Below are 21,818 nucleotides of genomic sequence, written 5' to 3'. Positions count from 1 at the left end.
AGACAACAGTTCTGTTACTGCAACTTTACAGTGTCATTTTCATTCCTTTTTAGTGAGTCTCAAGTAGCAGCCTTGCAAAGATCCCAGTGAAATAAAGACTGCTATTCATCAAGCACTAAATAAATACTTGTGGATTAGGATTATACAATAGGCCATGTAGCATTGTTTTAACATACAATTTGAAAGTCTTAACAGCTCAAGATCTTATGAGTAATCTTTAGCACAACACAATAAAATTTTATTGGAATGAAGAAACTACGTTCACTGGTCTTCAAAGAAGTTTGTCTTTAATGTGAAATTCTTAATTTAACAAATGTAACTACTGATCAAAACAAAATCTTCAAAGTTGAGAAAATGTTTTGAATAAATTTATTTTGTAACTTCCAAAGAGCTATTTAAAAAAGGTTTTGCGACATGCATAAAAAATCCAGACATTCCAAACATTTTAAAAAAGAAAACCTAAGGATTATGCTGTTAATTCACCTATGATTTCTCCTTTTTCTGAAGTCCTTATTTCAAACTCAGCCACAGAATTTAAAATAAGAAATACATTCCTTTTAAAGAAGCTGAAATCTATGGAGGACCTTGAAAAATAAGAAATAGTGAGTATTTTCAAAACAAAAAATGAAATTCAAAAAGCATATTATAAAGTATTGGAAATAAATTTTTTAAAAATTACAGTAGAAACACAAAGTGGCAGGAAAACTTTAGATTTAAATGCTTTACAGTCTAAGAACATTAGCAACGTGGTGCTCAGACGCTAGGAGAACTGGTCAAGTTTGGACTTCCAAGAAACAGCTGTCAAGCAAGCCCAATCAAGGACATTGCAGAAATTTGCTTAATTTCTGATTTATTTATTTTAAGGAAATCAGATATTCGTGTGCCTTCTCTGCTTAACTGCAGTATGATCACATCTAACACAATTTAAGCTTGTGTTATTTCAACCATATGTGGTTGAAGGCAGGCCAGCAGAAATTAGTTAAATCCAAGCAAGGCAGAGAGCTTAAAAGCTCTTTTCATGATGGATAACCCAATGGACCTGGCGCAAGACAAGCTTTTAAGCTCTCTGCATTGCTTGGGGGGCAAGACCCGCTCAGCACAGGGTCTGGGAGTACAGGCAATGACCCATTTCTGCATGTACAACTGACATATGACTGTGTATGCATGCACAGAATGGGGGGGGGGGCGTAATGGGGCGGGGGGAGAGGGCTTATGTGTACTCCGGTGACACATGGGCCAGGAACCTAACCCCTGTGCAAATGGGTCATTGACTGTACTGGGGATTCTCCTTTTCTACCTCTCACGGCTAGCTGCTAGTTTATTCTTCCCAAAGGCAAACAAAGGAGCAGTTACAAGCACGGTGTGCTTTCCTTACTGCAGCTTTCATAGAGCAGTTTTAACAACAGTCAGGCAAAAACCACCACTGGATGAATGAAGAATTGTTCTCTGAATAGAAACAGCACTACTAAAAAGGCTTCACATGAAAATTGAAATGCACTTCCACATAAACGGTAACAAGAAAAAGATGTTTTGTATAGCTATTTGTGTGTGAAAATAAAGATGGGAGATCTGTAATAAGATCTATATTGATTTTAGAAAAACCTTTTAAACAGTAAGGGTGTTAATTCAACGAAATTTCAGTCAGAAATTAATGGATCTAACTTAAGACATGCTAATTTCAATGTGTCTGCTCTGAGTAAAGCCTAAGGCTGCAATCTAACACACACACGTATCTGGGAATGAATTCAGTGGAGCTTATTTCTGAGTAGACATGTATAAGTTTGCACAGCAGGGATGTTTTTGATAAATGCAATTATCTAATATTTAGTGCTCAGATGGAAATACTTATTCTGACATTTTTATAATCTGTTTCAACATGAAGATATAATAGACTTTAACACCCTGAGAGTTTTCATTTTCTCCAGTTTGACGTAAAACCCACAATATACAAGCACAGGAAAAACCAAGCCAACACAGAGAAGCATTTTTGGTTTTATACTGGAACCAGAAAGCATATAATCTACATAAAGAATTCTTCATTGAGGGTACAACATCCAGTTGCACAACACCAGAATATACGGTTTTAGCAGTTACTTGAAATCACACTAGTTTATAAGCTAGAAAATGTGATGAGCTTGATAATATCAAACCCATTACACAGACTGGGGCAGAAGGCAGAAACAAGTCAACATTAAATGAAATTAGTGGAGTATTTATTTCTCGTTGATCTCACTATAATGCTTTCCCCTTTTATAAAAAAAACCAACTCCCCCCTGTGTTTACACACATTTCCACCAAATAGGCAAATTTTAAGCTTGCTGATGTCTTGTGTAACTACTCTGTCTTCTTCTGCGGCAACTGCATAACAAAGCCAGTAAAATATATTGACATCAATTCATCAAACACTGCTGTTACACAACCTCTGTTTATTGGAAGCTGGCTTGCACATAAGCATAGTTAATTCTGTGCAATTTAACAAAAGTATTGGTTCACTGAAAACGTGGGACCTCCCTGATCCTATGACACTGTGTGAGATAGAAAAGTTTGTTCTATAGTATGGTGGGGGTGATGGTGGGGAAGAGGTAGTAAAAGTGATATGTTCGAAGAGGAGGAGGAGGAGGAGGAGGAGGAGGAGGAGGAAGAGGAAGAGGAAGAAGAAGGAGGAGGAGGAGAAGGAGGAGGAGGAGGAGGAGGAAACGTTCTCCCCTCCTACAATGGTGGATAAGAGAAGTGTTGGAACCTCAGACCTGCTCTTGATCTCATCATGCTTAGGAGGTGAAGAGATGGTAGCAGCATGTAGAGAGAGGTCTTGCAATGGCGCACCAGCTACAGTGAGCATTCATCACATAAGAGATGGAAGGATGAGATTTTAACATGTAGAAGTCATATTAGCATCACACTATTGTTAGCAAAGGTTCAAAATCCACCCTCCCCCCTTACCCACATGCCAGCTTCGCAAATGGTCATGTCCCACCACCATTCAAAACAGAGGCTTTTTTCCCCCTTCAAAATTCTTGCCACCCACAAATCCCACTGATGGCAATGAAAACTCCAGCCTCTTTAAAAACAAAAAGCAGAGGCTCCAACATTTTTCCCACTTAGGAGAAAGCTCTCTAGTATCCTGACTCGTTTTAGTACAGGCCAGTCATCACAATCTGTGCTTTCACATTAATGTTTTAATATTGCAATCCTATACTAGCTCCTTTTGGAGAAAATAAAAAGCTAAAATGCTCTCTCTTAACACAACGACCTACATCTCACTCTGTCCAAAATGAGGTTTTAGCTACTATTGCTTTTCACAGCTCAGCAGAGAGACAGTGCTGCAGCACAAAATAAAGGTGATTGTTCAGTTGTGACCGGAATGAGAAATAAAAAAACAAACATAGTACTACAGAGGTAGAAGACTTCAAGGAAGCAACCCTGAATTACAGAGTTGCTTGTTCCTATCTATCAAGCACACTGAGTTCCTAACACCCTTTCTGTGTCTAATGCCGTTTATTGCCAGCAAAATAAGCTTTCAGCAGCGGAGTGACGGAAGCCATGGCAGGATCACTAAACTTGGGGGCTTGCTTTTTTTAAAGCCGTTATCTCCCTCCACAGATAAATACATTGGTTCCTATAAAATCAGCAATGCTGTTACTTCAACAAGATACCTAGCCACCCTTAACGAGATCTCTAACAATATATTCCGAAGAAGTGCAGTGACAAAAATGGTCTTGGGGCAGGGGTGGGGAATACCAATATATGTAAAATCAGTCTGCCATCTGCAGACTTTCCTTGCCAAAGTGCATTCTAAGAAAACAAGGCAAAAACACACATTTTTGCTGTTTTTAGCCCCCATTTCAATAACCCATACATGTCTCCTAAAAACCAACTTGCTCAAATGGGAAGCGTTAGTTCCTGTTCTAAAAAGCAAGTTATAACTGAATGACACCCTTTCAAACTTTTGACAGACAGCTGCAACTTACCAATGCCAAAAGAAACGGCACTGTCAAGGACCCCACAGAATCTTAGACATGTAAAAAAGATACACAATCGCAATATGGTAGACGGAAGATATTAACAAAGAAAATTACACTTTATCGCAGTCCTAAACATTTTCATGAATAACTTATGTTTTCGTTAAAAAAAAAAAAAATCAGTCAGAACATGCCAAATGGAGCAAAATCAGCTAAAGGTGATACAAGAAAACAATTCTATAGGGATATTTTTTTTTAACAAAGGAATTGCATATAATAGTCCTTTCAGCAGCAGGCTCCTGCCAGCAACCACTTTGTGACGAGGGACCTACTGTCGTCACATGAACCCCTATAGGAGGTTTAGGCCTTGTCCTCTTTTAAGGCTTATTCAAGCAAACACTAATACCTGTAAGCTTATTTCACACAGTTAAAAAACAACAGGGCTTCTTATAAATTTACAACATTCTACAGGCAAATATAACAGTGGGCAAAACCTTATACCTGTTTCATTATCCACAAGTTGAGTTACACTTAGTCTTCATTCCTCCTCCACAGTTTTATCTTCCCACCGATAGTATGAGTCTTCTTGCATTATTACAGGGCAAATTTAAGTCTGAGCTGTCTGTTTCAGTGTTTATGAAAGAATCGGGGGGGGGCTGCTTTTTTTCTCATCTCCGTTGCACATTTGGTACTTCTTCCTCCAGAAGTCTAAATCTTAAAATGTCATTTTTTCAGGGCCTTTGGAAGCAACAGTACTTTTATCTGCACAAAGCTCAGGTGTACAGATCCTTTTAGATAATCAGACATAAGATGCAGCACTTTGCAGATTTTTTTTTTTTTAATGAAGACACTGACTGCTAATTCATCCAAGGTAAGGTTATCTGATCACAGGCAAAGCAACAGTGATCTTTTACCGGATTCATCCTCTGTTTCTGGAATCCTTGGCAGCAGGGCAGAACGGGTTAATCCCCAGAACTTTTGAGGTGACATATCCTTCTTTGTTGAAGTAAACTTCCAGCCTATGTGGCTTCCGCAGATTCTGCACTCGGCTATAGTCCATGCATACCTAGGAGTGGACAGCATTGTATTAGCCTTTTTGAGCAGGATATATCTCATAAATCACTACTTGCAATAGCCCTTACTGTCACTTGGAGCTCAGAGTAGCAAAGCCACCATAGTCGTACCTTGGAAGTCAAATGGAACCCGTTCTGGAAGTCCATCCGACTTTCAAAACATTCGAAAACCAAAGCACGCTTTCTGAATGCAGCCTGCAGCTAATTGGAAGCTGCGGAAGCCCCGCCAGACATTTGGCTTCCAAAAATAAATTCACAAACCAGTACAGTCACTTCCGGGTTTGCAGCGTTAGGAAGCCGAGACATTCAAGAAGCAAGCTGTTCGAAAACCAAGGTATGACTGTATAGTACTTCAGCAAGAGGAATCATTTGCACATGTTCCAGGCAGAATCCAACCAATTTAAGGGCATGAACTAAAATTATAGGGGTGGCTTCTAGAATATCAGTTAACAAATTTGCTTAGAGGTTATTCAGATGTTTAGGCTAGAAACCTTTCCCTGACGGGTAATGCTTATGAGAGTATTTCCAAACAAGCAATAATCCAGTTTGCATTTGAACCAGAACAGCAGCAGGAATATCTGTTTTCTATGCCCTGAAGTTGTTAAAAAAATCATTATCTGCATGCAGGAATGGTGAGTACAAATTAAAAGAAATGCTTGAGCCACAAGGAACTTTGTGATGGATAAGGAAGAAATATATTGCACATCTGAATAAGGTGTCTTGCCAGTCTGCCCAACGCTCAATATTCTGGGGGCTTGGTTTTTTTGGCACCTCCCAGGTATTCTTATTTTACTAGTTCTTGGGGTATACGCTATGTATGAGGTATACACCAATACAGTAAAAAGCAAAAGCATTCAAACAGCATATTAATACCCAAACCTACTAGCGTTAATGAGAGGCATTTTATTACCCAGGAAACCAGCTGTGCTCTGTGGAAGACCTGCCAGTCAGATTCAAGTTGCAAGCTTTGTACACAGTAAGCGTCTCGTGCACAAATCCATGAGGATTCACATATGCAGCCATAGGCCCACCAAGAGATAAACTGCAAGAAACAAATTTTTAAAAGTCAACTTCGAAAACTCAAGATACTGGTGGCTGGTGAGAAATTAGACATGGGGAATATTACTGTTTTGAAATAACATTAATATTCATCATGGGGGAGGGGGGAGATCATAGAAACATGGAATTGTAGTTGAATGCTATAATTTGTTTTAATAAATAAATTGGTCTATCTTTTTAATGTTTTTTGTTTTAATTTGTTACCTTTTTATTATGCTGTTATTTGGTTTTATGTTTTTATATTGTAAACAGCTGTAATATATTCTTATGATACAGTAGTATATAGGTATAATAATAATATAAAAATACATAGAAAGAGGGATAGTAAGGGGGAGACCAGCCAAGACTATCTGAGGTCAAGGGATGGCATTTCAAGAAACACTCTGCCCCAAAACATTTTGTTACCTGCTTCAGCAATCTGGCCAACAACCACATAATTGGTTTATTGCCTTAACATGTTTCTGTGAAAATTTCTCAGCAGCAGAATAAAATTTTTCTATAAGAGAACATGAGCACTCTCAGTGGTTTTCACATGTATCAGTGAGATCCACTTAGATGCAGTTTAGAAGCTAAGAGGGTATTTATTTCAAGGCAATTTCTACAGTGTAAGCCCTTTGCAAACTCACCTGAATATTTCATTTTTAGTAGTTATTTCTGTGTCTTGACAATGCTTACAGCAGAGAGACGTACACTACAAAAGCAAAAAAGCAAACATAAATGGGGAAACTAACACTATTTAACTAACAGAACGGAAGATCCACAAAACATTTTGTTTAAATACTTTAAATTGCAAGCAAAGCAGATTTAATCCAGTAACCTTTCTTAAAAAGGAGACCACTTGGAACCTTATTTTCCCTTTAAGAAGTTTTCATAACTGCTTCCTGAAACTCTTTTTCTGTGGCGGCAATGAAGAGACTGACACATTAAATGTAATGAAGTTGACAACAACCTTATTGAAAGTTGTAAAGACCTAAGACTTGCAAAATTGGAAACACACTAGACCCAGTGATGGAGCAGAGCCACCAATGTCCCTATCCATGACTGTCCCTCTGGTCATCATCATTCAACATCCCATTTTCCACAAGCGGCAAACCAGATGACAACGAGAAGTTCAAAAGCAGGGCATGAGTGCAATAGCACTCAACCATTGTTGCGTCCAAGTGTCTATAGTCAGGAGCATGCTGTATCCGATCTGGCAGGCAGCCTATAGCCATCGTAACTGGTAGCTATTGATAGCCTTGTGTCTACTCAAAAGTCTTAACTGGGAACTTGCTCCCAGGTAAGCAAGAGAACAATTTCAAGACCTTGTAAGGAGTTCAGTACACTTACTTTGTTCATTATATCTAGTTCACATCGTAATCGCTGAACAGCACTACCAATTTTAAGCAGCTGAATTCGCAGTGCATCATCAATGGGCAGACAAGCAGCAACTCTGTATGAAAAATCTGAAGAAATTCAATTTCATATATTTAAAAGAAGGTCAATCAGACACACAGCATATTATAATTTCCAGTTAATCAGTGCATAACTATTACAAGGAATCAATCACAATCTAACAGCAATCTTTTTTGGCATCAGCTCAACTGGAATAAACGAAGTGGCAATTTCTGCCACATGCTTTTTAGCAGATGCATACGGACCATGATCTTTAAAAAATGCACTACATATAGCATTAGAAAGAAAAAAAATCAAAAAGGTTACAATATTGCTTTTTCGATGCAACTCTCTCAGGCTGCATTATGCAAACTGTAAAGCAAGGCAAAGAGCAAAGGCAATGTTAAACCACATAGTTAATCCATTTTCTTATAAATATGAGCCGCTCACTTGTATAGTAATGGAAGTTTCTGTTTGATGCCTGATGTGGTGCTGGGGTTACATGTGATAGTAGCAATCTATATTGTCTATTACTCAACAATGACCACATAGAAGCCATTTTTTGTGGCTTTCACACCGAAAATCTGCAATGTTGGGAAGTAAGCAGACTTATGTGCTATTTAAAGTGGACAACTCTAAAAGGTACAGAGGGAACAGGGGTGTGCGTTAGATCCAGACAAGTCCTGAACCTTGAGCCAAAGATTTGCGATTTGTCTGAACCAAAGTAGGATCTCGCCAAAGCACTCTGAAATAAAGCAGGGATCTCCAAAGCCTTTTATGCATTGAGATTCGTAAATTAAATACTGGAAACAATGTGCTTGTCAAAAGTGAAATCTTTCTCCCAAAGCTAGCCAGATAAGGAAAATGTCAGGGTGGAGAGAGAGAAGGGAGGGGTATTTTTGTTTGTTTTTTGGAACCGTCTAGCCTCTAATCGGGAAGAAATTAGTTAGCGCCTATTCCATTCTCTTTTAGTAGCCCTCCTAGCAGTCCCTGCTTGGACAATGCTGGACATTCAAGTCCTGCTGCTGCTATGCCACATGACCACACATTCACATCTCTCAAACTAGCTTTGCACTTACTTTCTATGGTTTTCTGCTATGCCAGTGTCAACTGAGCAGAAAATGGGTTTGAAGATGTTCCCCTCACTATTCATAATAACTTCCTAATCTCTCCATTTGAAAATTAGCAGGTGACTTTTTTAGGAGCACCTGTTATGCATGCCATTTTCAAAATAAAATTGCTGCCCACCAAACCACAGGAAGGGAAGTTCTCCCCACAAAATCAACTCTAAAACGGTGTCTACTGCCAAGAACCCACTATACATCTATACATCTTTCCAAAATTTGGCAGGGTTCTTAGCTAGAGATACCTCTCTGTTGTATTCTCTTTTTAGGCAAATTTCCCACAAAACAATTGGCTAGGATAAGTAAATGCTTTCTGAAATGCTCTCTCTCTCTCTCTCTCTGTGTGTGTGTAAACATCCAGGAAGGGCCATTATGCCCACAAACTATATCCAAGTCTGTCAAACAGAGAAAAGTTAGATTTAAAAAAAAAATCCTGCATAAAGTTTTAAACTTTAAACTTTCCAAATTAGGCATTGTCTGAATAACTGTGAACTGAAATCAGGTTGTTGTTTTTAAATGCTAAACTGGGATGTGAATTAAATCTTATTGTCTTGTATACACACTATTCATGGCCAATTACCTACACCATGGAGAACTGGAAAATGTGTAGTGTCTTAATGAACTTTCATTGATCAGAGCCTACTTTGCTAGGCAAATGCAACTTTTTCTTCTAACTTATGTAATATATCAGTTAAAGTGCAGAGAGAAGCAAACAAGCACAACTTTCAAGGAAAAGTTATTTATTAAGAGTACCTATTGGATTTGATGGAAGCGATTCATCTTTAAGATTTTCATCCCACTCGTGCAGCTGCTGCTTGACTCTTTCCATCAAGGTTTCCTTGTGTTGGAAGAAAAACCTAATTTAAACATACAAACTCCTTTTTCTTTAAAAAAAATAAGAATGAAGAATAAAGTAGAGAAAGTATATCTGGCTGTCTCTTTTGCAGTAAAGTTTCATTAAAAAAGGTGCAGCTTCTTAACACCAAGCTGAAATCCATACACGTATCAATGTCTAATTCACACTTGTATGAATTTCAGCTTGGTGTTAAGCCATGGCACAGTTGAAGTCTTACAGTGGTGCCCAAATCTCTGAGCTTTCATTTCCAAAAAATATTTAGGCCTCCTAGAAATAAAGTTATGGGGCAAAATGTGCAGGTACCTGCTTCTATGGAATAAGAGTTGTATGGCTACCTTGTGTATTTTTCATGGTACCAAGGAATGCTTCCTGTTGTTAGATAGCAACTGCATATCTCTCTCTCTTTCTCTTTCTTTCTCTCTCTCTCTCTCTCTCTCTCTCTCTCTCTCTTTCTCTGGGTGTGTGTGTGTTTTCTCCACAATCAGGACAAGCAGGACATAGCTGAATTCCCATGGTAACAATAAGGTTTTCAGGCATGGTTGTCTCATTAATTCTGCGTTATTGCCATGCCTCTCTGTGGCAGCCATTTTGTGCTTGGCACCCCCAGCCCTCTTTCAAAATTCAAAATGTCCCCACTACTTCAAAAAGCTTGGTGACCCCCTGAATCATACTGTTTTATCCATGGGCAAGATGGGCACATAGTACACCTTTCTTGTTCTAAATATATGTATGCCAACCAATTAGCTCTCTGTAAGGGTTGAGGGAACTGTGACATATTAAAACGTTATGAGTGGTATCCAGTGATTTCACCATGGGGTTTCCACTCATGGAAAGGAGTCAATTAGCAATCATCAATCTTATCAGTTGATAGTCTCAGGCACCCCTTGGTGAAGGTGTGTTGGATGGCAGATGTAGGGCATAATAAAACCATGTAATCCTGCTGCTGAATTAGCCTATGATCCAGTTTCTTCTTCACCAAACTCCTGGCTCCTGCCACTTTGTCATCCCTGATTGCAGGGTGGATTCCAGTAGGTACTGGCAGACTATATATATCCCTTGCAGAACTTGTACAGTCTGAAGGTTCCCACTCTTGTTAGTCTCGACCAAGTCGACTGCATGCTGGTCGAGAGGTGGTTGAACCTGTCAATGCTGTTTAGGTATAGGCCGTGGGGGCAGCGATATTGCTGAGACAGCAACTTGTGTTTCCTTGTCAATATCTGACAGAAGGTCAGATATCTAATACATAGTAACATTTCACTGGTTAGCCACCATTTTAAAACATAGGTTTGTTCTCTCGGAGGCAAAAAGAACATGCCAGATTGAGAGATAAAACCAAGAGCAAGACCTTATTAATACTTACAGCATCATATAAGGAATACAACCAAGACGGCCAGGAAGTCAGACTAGCACAGTGGAATTTGCGCTGCAAGACAAAAGAGATATAGATATTTACCCTTACTGCTAAGTAATAAATGACATTCTTCAGTTACTAGAGGAAAGAGAACACTTCTATAAATATTTCATCAAGCAAATCTCCCCTCCCCAATGCATGCTCTATTAGCATAATTATTTGTTTCACTATGTTACAATCAAGGTACAAAACACACCTTGTGAACCTCAGAAAACCCTGGTGATTAGATAGAAATGTGCTTGATCCCCATTATTTATATCTTTAAACATAGTATCCAATACTGTTTTTATTCAGAGACATCAGGTTGATATTTCTACTGCGATAATTCCAAATATTGCAGTTTAAGTTTATTTTATTCACACCAACCCCAATAGCGCAAACATCACTTAAAATCCAAATAGCCTACTGCAACTGCTTTGCGGATCGTGCTGCCTAGCAATTCAATGGTTCCAAAGTGTACCCTCACATAAGTAAAAACAGGGTTAAAATGTTCCTGAAGTTAACCTCTACTCCTCTTACCACTGAAGGTTTTTTTTAGCCCTGAAAGTTCCTGCACAACTCTCACTCTTTAAAGGCATCATCATCACCATTAATTACAGATTAAACTAATAAAGTAAAATCTATGGGTATATCAAAATGTGATTATTATTTTTTTTAAAAAAAAAAGTGAGGCAAGGTGGGACATGCTATTTTGGCCAATCCTCCTACTAGGGCTGGGTGATACCTGGTTTTCAACATCATGCTATACCACCAACTAAACTTCACAATGTACAATGTCTGAAATAAGGATGGAGCTATGTAGAGGCATAGACTGGCTTCACGGTTGTTCCCACATTGTCATTTTTGCAGAGCACACATACATGTATCATGATTCCCAATATATTGCCAGGTCAAAAATTATGAAACTGATATCACAGTAGAGGACTTCAAACCAGTATTGGACAATATATTGATATATTGCCCAGTTCTACCTTCTACAAACCTCTGAGCCATTATTCAAACTATGCCCACTTCTGGAACAACTTTTCAGGGACTGTAAATGGGTAGTAGGTAGGGGGAAATAAGCAAAAATGGAATGTTTCCTTTGCATGAGTTGCTTCGTACAAAGCCACAACAGAATACAAACTGATATAAACACACATCTATTTCTTGTTTTTCACAGCACACCACTGTGTGAATGATGCAGGCCAAAATGAGTTTGGGATGCAAGGCATTCTCATCCGTGTGAAAGCAACCTTGGTCCGTTTGCATTTATGAGGTCCAAGCTGCTGCAATCACACAGAAAACCTCTTCAAACAAACGGCTTGGGTTAAGTGAAGCTGTGTCTACGCCACTGCATATATCAGGAAGCTGCAAAACTCTATACATTCCAGTTATTAACTGAAACACAGCAATTGGGGGGGAGAGGAGCTAAGCCTCAAGAAAAGGTAAAAGGGATCCAAGAGATCACAAAAGAGAAGAGGAAAGCTAACAATATTCCTTGAAGATATAACGGTCATTTTAAGTTACCTCCAAAATTAGGGACCATAGTTATAAACGCCCACTTAAGGACTTTTTAAAGACATCAGATTTACTCTGAGCAATGGTTCAAACAGCTAACGCTATTTTCTGCAAGTTTCCTTTTGAGGGTGAGATGTGGAGTCTTTGTGCTAAGGGGATGAACCACACATTCTACCTTTCCCCAAAGCTAGCAAATTAATACCAAGAGAGGAAATGTGAGTGACTTTACACAAGCACTGAAGAAGTCTGGTGTTGGGAGATTATTCCGAGACTAAAAAAAAAAAAAAAAAAAGTTTTGTTAAACTAGTGCTTGTGGGAATAATTGCATTTATGATAAACAGACCTGTGCTCTGCATTGAAAGAGGCTATCACAGCAGGTATCCAAAGAAGTGAAGATTAATATAAAAAATATTCCTTTAATAAGAAGGATGTGATTGCTTGAGCCCAAGAGTGAAGCAAATTTGGGAATGGCCTGGCTAGCAATAGATAAGGGCAGAATAGAAAACTCCAGAAAGCAGCTTAGCCAGGCAAATAACTAGGCAGTAGGAACTATGTGTCCATAAGAGGTGTAAAGAGATCAATTGGAACTTGAGAGAGTTTAAACAGATGTATTACTGATAAATGGAAGAACCACGCGGTCACAAAATGCCAAAAATAAATAAAATGGCTCACACCTGTTGCAGTGAATTCAAACCTAGAACTGTAACTGGACCTAGAGGTGAGGGAATCCACCTTCCTCTGAGGAAGAATCAGAAGTCTTCATAGCAATTTCCCCTTCAGTTCACTAGTCTGAATTGCACCCAACTGAATAGTTACTTCAAAACTTCTCATGAAGTACTTTACTATGGAGAGTGGCAACAAAACTGCCAGGAACTTGCTGAGGCTTGAACATGCATGAGCATTAAGTTCAGGAAAAGTTATGGTGTTAAGTCTGAGGGAAACTATTCAGGTATAACAGGATAGTGCTCATCTTCAAATGAAAAAAAAACTACACAGCACATAGCCCCCACGGCAAGAGCATCTCAGTGAATCCTGTTTACTTGGATAATGTTGAGCAACTGGAAGATTTGACCCAAAACACCACCTGAACAGGGCTGCATCATTAGTTTGTGCTCTTCTTCATCTAGTACTCTTCAGGTGCCTGCAGGTTTCTTCTGAGAGATTAAAAGCCCTCTTTTTCCAGGCAAGTCACTTGGAAAGGGAAGAAGACATGTTTTGGGGCTGCTCTGATGAACAGGGTCCCAGACTTCTGCACCAAGCACCTGCACCTCTGGCTACATTTGGGCATCCGGTTGGCCACTGTGAGAACAGAGTGCTGCCCTATATGCATTTTTAGCTTAAACTATCAGAGCATTTCTTATGTTCTTATGCATTAAAAGTAAAAAGTTTGCAGCCATCAACCAATCTGACTCAGGACTCAGCTAGACTGGCAAAGAAAAAGATTTATATGCGTTGTGGGTGCGATATAACATTGTGCCACCAGATGGCAACGTGGAGCCCTGTTTTTCTCTACCTGCTTTCCCTGTTTAAATTAACAATGCTTTAAACTGAAATGCTTCTTTGATGTGTCTAGATCCAGCCCTAGTCCACACTTCTTCCATAAAAAGGGAAACCTGCAAACAAGTTTTGCGGTGCGGTGTGTTCCTGCTCATAGTCCCACCAGTTTTTCCAGGATACAGTGGTACCTCTGGTTACAAACTTAATTTGTTCCAGAGGTCCATTCTTAACCCGAAACCGTTCTTAACATGAGGCACACTTTCGCTAAAGGGGCCTCCCGCTGCTGCCACGCCGCCGTTGCACGACTTCCGCTCACATCCCAGGGCAAAGTTTGCAACCAGGAGCATCTACTTCCGGGTTAGCGGAGCTCGTTACCCAAAGTGTTCATAAGGAGGACGGTACGTAACCTGAGGTTCCACTGTATGTCATTCACCCACCCTCAGTTTTCATTTTCTGCCCAAATGAGCATGCACAATTCTCCTAGGATGTTCTTGTAACAAGTTCCACAATATTTGTTGTACTTCACCAAACCTTGGGGCTTCCTCAAGCATGCAAACACTTCCTCCTTGTGCGCAGTTAGTGCGCCGGAAGCGCTTTCGTCATGCTGGCCACATGACTCGGAAAGCTGTCTGCACAAACCCCGGCTCCCTCGGCCTGAAAGCCAGATGAGCGCCGCAACCCCATAGTCCCCTTTGACTGGACTTAGCCATCCAGGGGTCCTTTACCTTTTAACCTATTTTGGCAACATAAGCATCCACACCTCGAGAATACGTTTGCTATTAGTACAGTGGTACCTTGGTTTACAAACTTAATCCATTCCGGAAGTCAGTTCTTAAACTGAAACCATTCTTAAACCGAGGCGCGCTTTCCCTAATGAGGCCTGCTGCCACCGGTGCCCTTCCACTGTTCGGGTTCCATTCTTAGACCGAGGTAAAGTTTGAAAACCGGGACACTACTTCCAGTTTTGCAGAGTTTGTATACCAAATAGTTCGTAAACAGGGCTGTTCTTAAACTGAGGTACCACTGTATATAAGATAGGAAAGAAAGCCAGAACTAATCCTGCATTATTCCTCTGAAGACACATGGAATGTGTCACAATCTGTCCCATTTCCAAAACCTACACCATATAGCTTAACACACATTTTGACTTAAGCCTCTCAAATTAGGCTCCCCCCCTCCACTTTCCTTCCCTTACACACACACAAAAAAAGACCTTTCCTTCAAATGAGTAGCCAAAAGATAATTGGAACCAATTATAACTTGTCTAATATAAAATGTGCAGCTGCCCATTGTGGTGAACTGATAAGTCACACAAATAATCTGCGGCAGCAGGGGGTTGACAGGCACCGTCCCATTTCACACGTCTTGCTTTAAAAGGAGAGACACACAGATGGAATTTATATTGATTTTTGAAATGTCATACCAAAAACATAAAAAATAAAAATACCATTAGCTTCTGACCTTTTGATATTTCTGCCGCCATTGATGTATATGTTGATCCTGCCATGCTGCAGGCTTGGAAGAAGGAAATATGTGGCATCTGCTGCAGGACTCCAGCTGCACTGCTGACATAGTTGAAGGCAGAACTCGCTCAGGGAGGATTTGCACCTTTGCCTGCTGTATTCTGATAAAGAGATTTCACATAGGTATGAAAACTGCATCTGTCTGGCTATTTATTCAGCCTCTTTAGCTACATCAATAAGACATCTGGGAGGAAAGCACTCCCATAAATTTTAATGGATTTTAAAAATCTCAGTTCCACATTTTACTTTTGCAGCCTATAATGGATACTTATTTGGTTGGATTTTCCCCAATGCTAGTTAAACCCCAAGGGTCAATAGACGTGCTTCTGAATATAAGCGTGTTCTTTTAAAATGGGCAAAGATATTAAAACCAAACAAGTTCCAAGTCTTAAGCAAAGCTTGCTGCCATCGTGAAACTTGTCTCCTCCTGATATGTGTTATTCAGCTGACATTCCACAGATAATATCCAATGATAACGAAAATTTTAGTTGAAAAACATGTAAAACGTAAGACAGGTCTAGACAAAGAATTTTATTCCTCAATATTCCTCTTTTTTCTAGGTGCCTTTGTTCTCTCCCAGTGTAGAATGGTTACAAAAACTATGCCACCACTACAGAAGAGAACAATCTTATAGAGATGTAGTCAACCAAGTCCAACTCAGAGTAGACCCATTGTAATTAATGAACCTAAGTTAGTCACGTCCATTAACTTCAACGGGTCTACTCTTTGAATACCACCCTGCTTCAAAAATATTCCCGTAAGACATATAGTTTCTGACATTAATGTGTGCCGCCATCTTGTGTTCAAATTGCTACATTCCAAGTAAGGATTATGAATTTATTACGAAGGAAACATGTATTTAAATCATTTTCGTTCTATGCACACAGATTTCTGCAAAACAGACAGAGACCTTAATCATATATTTTCCTTAATGCTTCCTTTTCAGAAGGTAGTCGAACAGTGGCCAACTATGGCTCAAAACTTTTCCAGGTTAAAAAAAAAGTGGGATTTTTTTGGGGGGGGAGAACCCAGGCTCTTGGGGTTTTTTTTTTGGTTGTTTTTTTTTGAGATGAAACCCCCCAAATTTAAAAGTTGCTGAGGGCTCTTAGGGTGGCAAGTTATGGAAGGACAACACCACTGCCCCCTGGCAGGAAAACAAGTCTTTAAAAATAATCTCAGAAACCCCCATCTAGCAAAGGACAGGAAACAGCCCCCCTTTCCCAACCTTCTGCATAGTTGGCCAGGCAAAAATATTCCTCTTCTCCCAGGCCTTTGGCTAATTGAACAATCTATGGCCTTTTAAACTGTTGGGTTTATATATATTGTAAAGTGCTGTGTGATCTTTGTAAGAATGGCGGTATGGAAATTTAATTAAATAATAATAATCTTAGAACTGGAAGAACTTTATTTAGGAGTTTGTTTTTTTTAAAGTTAAAGACAGTTTTAAATGTTACTTCTGCATTAACTAAGTAGCCTATTGCTATTTATGATGCTGTTTGCTGTAAAGGAGTCATTATCTATTCAACATAAATATTTTATTATTGTTCATCCTCTGCTAGGTCTGTGATGCTGAGGGACAAAGGGAGTAATAAATATCAGTTGTGCCACAAAAGTAGTGATAGTTTTCAGAACTGCTAAAGAAAATAAATGCACTGCCTCATAAAGACATAATCCATAATTTTAAAGGTGCGCATTTATGTAGCACACCATCAAACACCCTGGATTAGTTCACAGTATGACACCGCCAAAATCATATTTACATGGCAGAGAAGTGGCTTCATACCATACACCTGTACACACAAAAGGTATTATTACTCATTACTTAGACATCCCACCTATTTCTCTAAGCAACACCGAACTGTGAAGAGAGAATTTTGAGAAAATTTAAGACTGGCAAGATTGTAAAATTTTGCCGGATATAAACAGGCTCCCCTGTTCAACATTGCCACTTATTCCTTATTTCCTTACCCATCTGATTGAGTCCTTATTTCAAGAACCTTAAACCTTTGCCTTCCCACTGCTTTTACTTTGACTGTTTCAATTCCATACTCTTGTGCTTCTCGATAGGCATAAATTTCTGCTGTCGTTCCAAAATGTGCTTCTCTTTCAAGTACGTTGCTAAGAAGAAGAAAAACCAACGTATTAGGAAAAGCTACTGTAAGCTTGTTTCAGAATTACCTCTTCATCAAGAATCTTCAGTTTCCACCTCAGCCCCCAAGCTGCGCAGGATTTGCAGGCAATGAGTGTAACAACACGAAACAACAATGCAATAACATTCTACATTACAGATATGGCATAAATTTCACATAACTGCAACTCTATTTACTAATTTACCTGTATGCAAGAACAGCAAACGTTCTGTCTTTCTGTATTAAATTCCGCACCATGCTAACCTCTTGGGGGCTAAAGAGCTGAAGAGGCAGTGTTTGTCCAGGAATCAACATTACCATCAGATGGGGTAAGACTGGAATAGTCTGACAACTGTCATCATCATGGACAGTCCTTCCATGAAACTCTTCCATATCAGATCCTAAATACTTTCCAAAATAAGAAATAAAAAGCAGTTAGAAGTCGCAATTCAGTGGGAGGGTTCTTGGAATCGTTCACAGTTTATAAACGCAAAAATTAAAGACAACAGAGCTTTGGGATGAATGGACTAGATCTACGGAACCCTAAGAAAAACAAAAATAGGGGGGGCACCAGGGGGCGCGTTGGAAGATGGCCAACAATAACATCTCTCCGACCCACACGAGGTAATTAAGAGGCTGTGATGCGAGTATGCAGCTTCCCTGCCCTCCCAAGGGAATGGGGGGGACTGCCTTTGCCAGCTGTGTCCATAATTCACGCCCGGATTCGAAAGAAGGGGGTGTAGACACTTGGCACGAAGCCCTCGAGTGAGGTCGGCTCTCCCTGACGCTGTCTCTAATCAGCGCACTGGTTCGCATTAGCTCGAAATATATAATTGGAAATTTATAATTGGAAAGAAGCTAATGCACATATATCAAGTGAAGATCGGGAGTAAAAACTGCTGAATAATGGGATCTCAGTGAGCGGAGCGATGGGCGGGACAATAAATCAAGTGAAGAATCATCACTAGAATATTGGTATGTTGGAGTGAAACAGAAAGGGGGGGAGGAAAAAACTTTTTTTTTTTGCCTTATGTGAGTACCAATAACCCTCCCCTCCAGAGAGAATAATCGTTGCTATTATTAATCACAAGCAGGAGACAAAGAACTGTGTGGGAATGAATTACTGATTAAAGAGAGGACTGGTGGAAACATAGGGGAATGGAAGGAAAATTTTATGACGCAGTTATAAATCGAGTTTCGAGAAGACAGGCTTGTCTAAGGAGGACGAGAGGGAGGAGGACCAGGGTCATTGGAATGTGAATGTATGGTTATCGGAACGTTATCTTGACCTGGCAGGACCCTCTGAGATATAGTTTGGCAAGCCTGTGAATCAGCAGACAGACTGTGGGAATGTTTCTAATGGAGGTGTGGAAATGGCGTCTGTCCTTTATGTGATATGACTCTTGGAGAGTGTAAAACCCACACAGGAGATGTTTGTCTTTCACCCGCTTGTGAAGATTATCAGAGATCACAAAGAAAGGAATATATGATAACAAGAAGATGAAGAAAATAACAAAAAGACTATCTGGACAGAACTGGATAGAACTGTTTAATCAAAGCAGCAGCAAGAGCAATGTTTGGACCCCTTTCGGAGCTTGAAGTATGGGTACCCCCAACAAAAATTTTAAAAATCTGGCTGTATAATTTGGAATTAATGTGATTTGGAATTAATGTGATTTGATTTGCCGGTTAATAAAAATTATATTTTTTAAAAAAGGAAAACAAAAATAGCCACTAGTGTTTCCCATGCTTGCAGTACAATTGAGCCTCATCTTCTATGTATTTAACATATGCAATTTCAATAATACGTGCTTGGCTTCACCTCTGTTCCAGATCCATTCCAGGCTTTTTCTTCTGCCTTTGTGTCTCTCTGTCTCCCTCCCTCCTCCTCCCTTCTGCCTGGTGGTCGCTGGCCTATGAAGTAAGAAGAGGCAGTGGACACACAGGGAAGTCACCTTCCCCTTGCCGGCTAAGGAAAAGGTAATTTTGGCTACGTGCAACCACTGGAACTAAACCCCTGCATACTAGGCAATGTGACTATAGTGCTAACTGGAAATGAGTGCACAGCCCTGTAAGAAGATATTTTTCCATAATAGGATGAGGCAAAACGTTGCTCTAGAAGGAGAACATGACTGGATTTAGGTTCACTTTCTTGCTACTACCATGAGATAAAATTGGAAGTCAAAGGAAAAAGTAAAATCTCTTTGGGAGTGGAAGATGGTTTTTGATGGTTCCATATACATAGTCCATGGGGCTCTAAATTTCCAACATGGAACATAGATGCTGAGGAAAGAGCAACACTATGATACACATACCACATGTGAAGTTGGCAGGCTAGTATCAAAATTAATGATGTTTGGCTTTTCAGTCTCCTTGCTGTCTTGATCTTCAACTTCCATGTCAACGTCATCTTCTTCCTCACTCTCTGCTAAGAAGTCCAAGAAAGTTTTTTAAAAAACAAAAAAAACAAGTTGTCAAAAAAATAAAGTACCACAAGCATTAAATTGCCTAAAATAGTTGATATCAGGGAAATATGTACAAAAAAATGATGGTGAAAGTCCATCACTTGCAATGTACTGTGACAAATTATTTATTTGAGGAGAATATAAGCAGTTGCCTTATTTGGACAAGCCAAATATCATTTACATTACCTAGAAACAAGTGTCCAACTTAAATAAATGTCTTTTCAAGTTTTGTTAAATAAAATGCCAAGGAATTAATCTATAATACTTTCTTGTGAACATAAAATATATGCTTTGTCATCTGGATATATGGTCCCTTAAGTTCCTCTTCCCTCCGTGCCCACAAAAACTGTTCTAGAGGGTTGGACAACCCTTTGCAGAAGTGAGGCAAGTGGTAGTGGTGGGAAGAAAGGATTAGAGAAAATCACTGAGCTTCCTCCATCCACAGGAAGCCCATAGGATCCTGGTTTCTTCAGCAAACAGTGAGAGAAAAGTCTGCATCCAACCCACAAAACAGAACAGAAGCTCTATGTACTGAGCTCTACAAAAAACAATATGGATCTCTGCATGACAGACTCAAAAGGCTAATATGCAAAAGGCTTGTGACAAAGTCACCTGTGATATTCTTGCAGAGAACGTGGTAAAATGTGGGCTGGATGAGGGTACTGTTAGGTAGAGTTGTAGCTGGCTGACTAACCAAACCCAAGGAGTGATCACTAATGGTTTCTCATCATCCTGGAGAAAACGGACAAGTGGAATGCCCTAGGGTTGTTTCCTAGGCCTGTTATTCAAGGTCTTTATAAATGATTTGGATGAAGGAATTGAGGGGATGCTCAGCAGGGGCTTGGACTCGATGGCCCTTGTGGTCTCTTCCAACTCTATGATTCTATGATTCCAATTTGCAGGAGACACTAAACTGGGAGGGGTAGCAACTGGACTCCTAAAACAAATTAGACATTTCTCACAGCAATATCTCACTTTCAAAATCACTTTGTTGTAATGGTACTTTATTAACCACACCACTTTAGTTTTTACGGCACCTCCATTAGAAAAATGCTAACCATGCAGGTTTATTTTTTGAGATTCTGATAAAAAAATCAGAGTGCCAAATAAGATGGATATGGAAAGATGTTCTGGGCCAAACTAGACATGACTTTTATTGTGCAGTTTAGTTTTGTTTGGCTGTTCTTTGTTTAACATGTTGCTGGCACAAGGGGCATACAGGATTTGGAATGTTGCCTGTGGGTGGTGGTTTGGAGAGGATTTAATCATCATGGTCCAATCAGAATATCCAGTTGACCTATTTGTTAAACAAAACGTAGATATGAAATGCCAGACTGCATTATAAGAAGCACATCTAGTTTGGTCAGCAGTCTTGGGCTAGCTCTAGCTGAGTAGTCAAGGCACTCACACCCATTCACGAATTACTGTAGAGCAGAAATCTATGATGATTTGCATCTTTTCATGCTTCTTTAATATTCTAATGCCACTTTAGCAAACTTTCCCAGTGTTTCCTGTATGTCCCTTAAAAAAAAAACCAGCAAAAAACCAGCAAACAGAATAGCCTCAATACCATAGATAACGTAAACCGTAATCTTTGCACCTGATTTGTAGCCTCTAAACTTTACCAGTAGGGTGCATTAACATTTTTCCTCTCCATATTAGCTCTCTAACCCAATTCTGGTGTTAGTTCTACTCACAGGTAAACATGGAGACACAGGTGTGCTGCCAAACCTCTCCACTGTGTCATCATTACCACCTTCAATTAATCTGATGGCAAAGATCTGGAGCAGGGAGCCTCCTCTACTCATGGCCATTCCATACACAGTTTAGAAAACCTCAGACAAAAAC

General features: G+C 39.6%; 1 protein-coding gene across 2 annotated transcripts in view; it reads right to left on the bottom strand.

Annotated features, from left to right (window-relative positions):
- Positions 1-1,976: 1,976 nt before the first annotated feature.
- Positions 1,977-21,818, bottom strand: part of CRBN (cereblon) — a 28,185-nt gene continuing 8,343 nt past the window's right edge. The window contains exons 2-11 of one of the 2 annotated variants that reach the window (XM_079963695.1): positions 19,821-19,933; positions 17,711-17,913; positions 17,345-17,494; positions 15,315-15,477; positions 10,806-10,868; positions 9,343-9,427; positions 7,421-7,536; positions 6,718-6,782; positions 5,943-6,074; positions 1,977-5,025 (exon numbers count right to left, since the gene is read on the bottom strand). In XM_079963695.1, the coding sequence (XP_079819821.1) occupies positions 4,845-5,025; positions 5,943-6,074; positions 6,718-6,782; positions 7,421-7,536; positions 9,343-9,427; positions 10,806-10,868; positions 15,315-15,477; positions 17,345-17,494; positions 17,711-17,913; positions 19,821-19,933 (1,271 nt within the window). In that variant the 3' untranslated portion in view covers positions 1,977-4,844. The remainder of the gene's footprint in view (positions 5,026-5,942; positions 6,075-6,717; positions 6,783-7,420; positions 7,537-9,342; positions 9,428-10,805; positions 10,869-15,314; positions 15,478-17,344; positions 17,495-17,710; positions 17,914-19,820; positions 19,934-21,818) is intronic. The other variant, XM_079963696.1, reaches the window with a different exon arrangement.

The sequence above is a fragment of the Podarcis cretensis genome (assembly GCF_951804945.1).
Source record: "Podarcis cretensis genome assembly, chromosome: 2".
NCBI classification, from domain to species: domain Eukaryota; kingdom Metazoa; phylum Chordata; class Lepidosauria; order Squamata; family Lacertidae; genus Podarcis; species Podarcis cretensis.
This window is presented reverse-complemented; position numbering and strand designations above follow the sequence as displayed.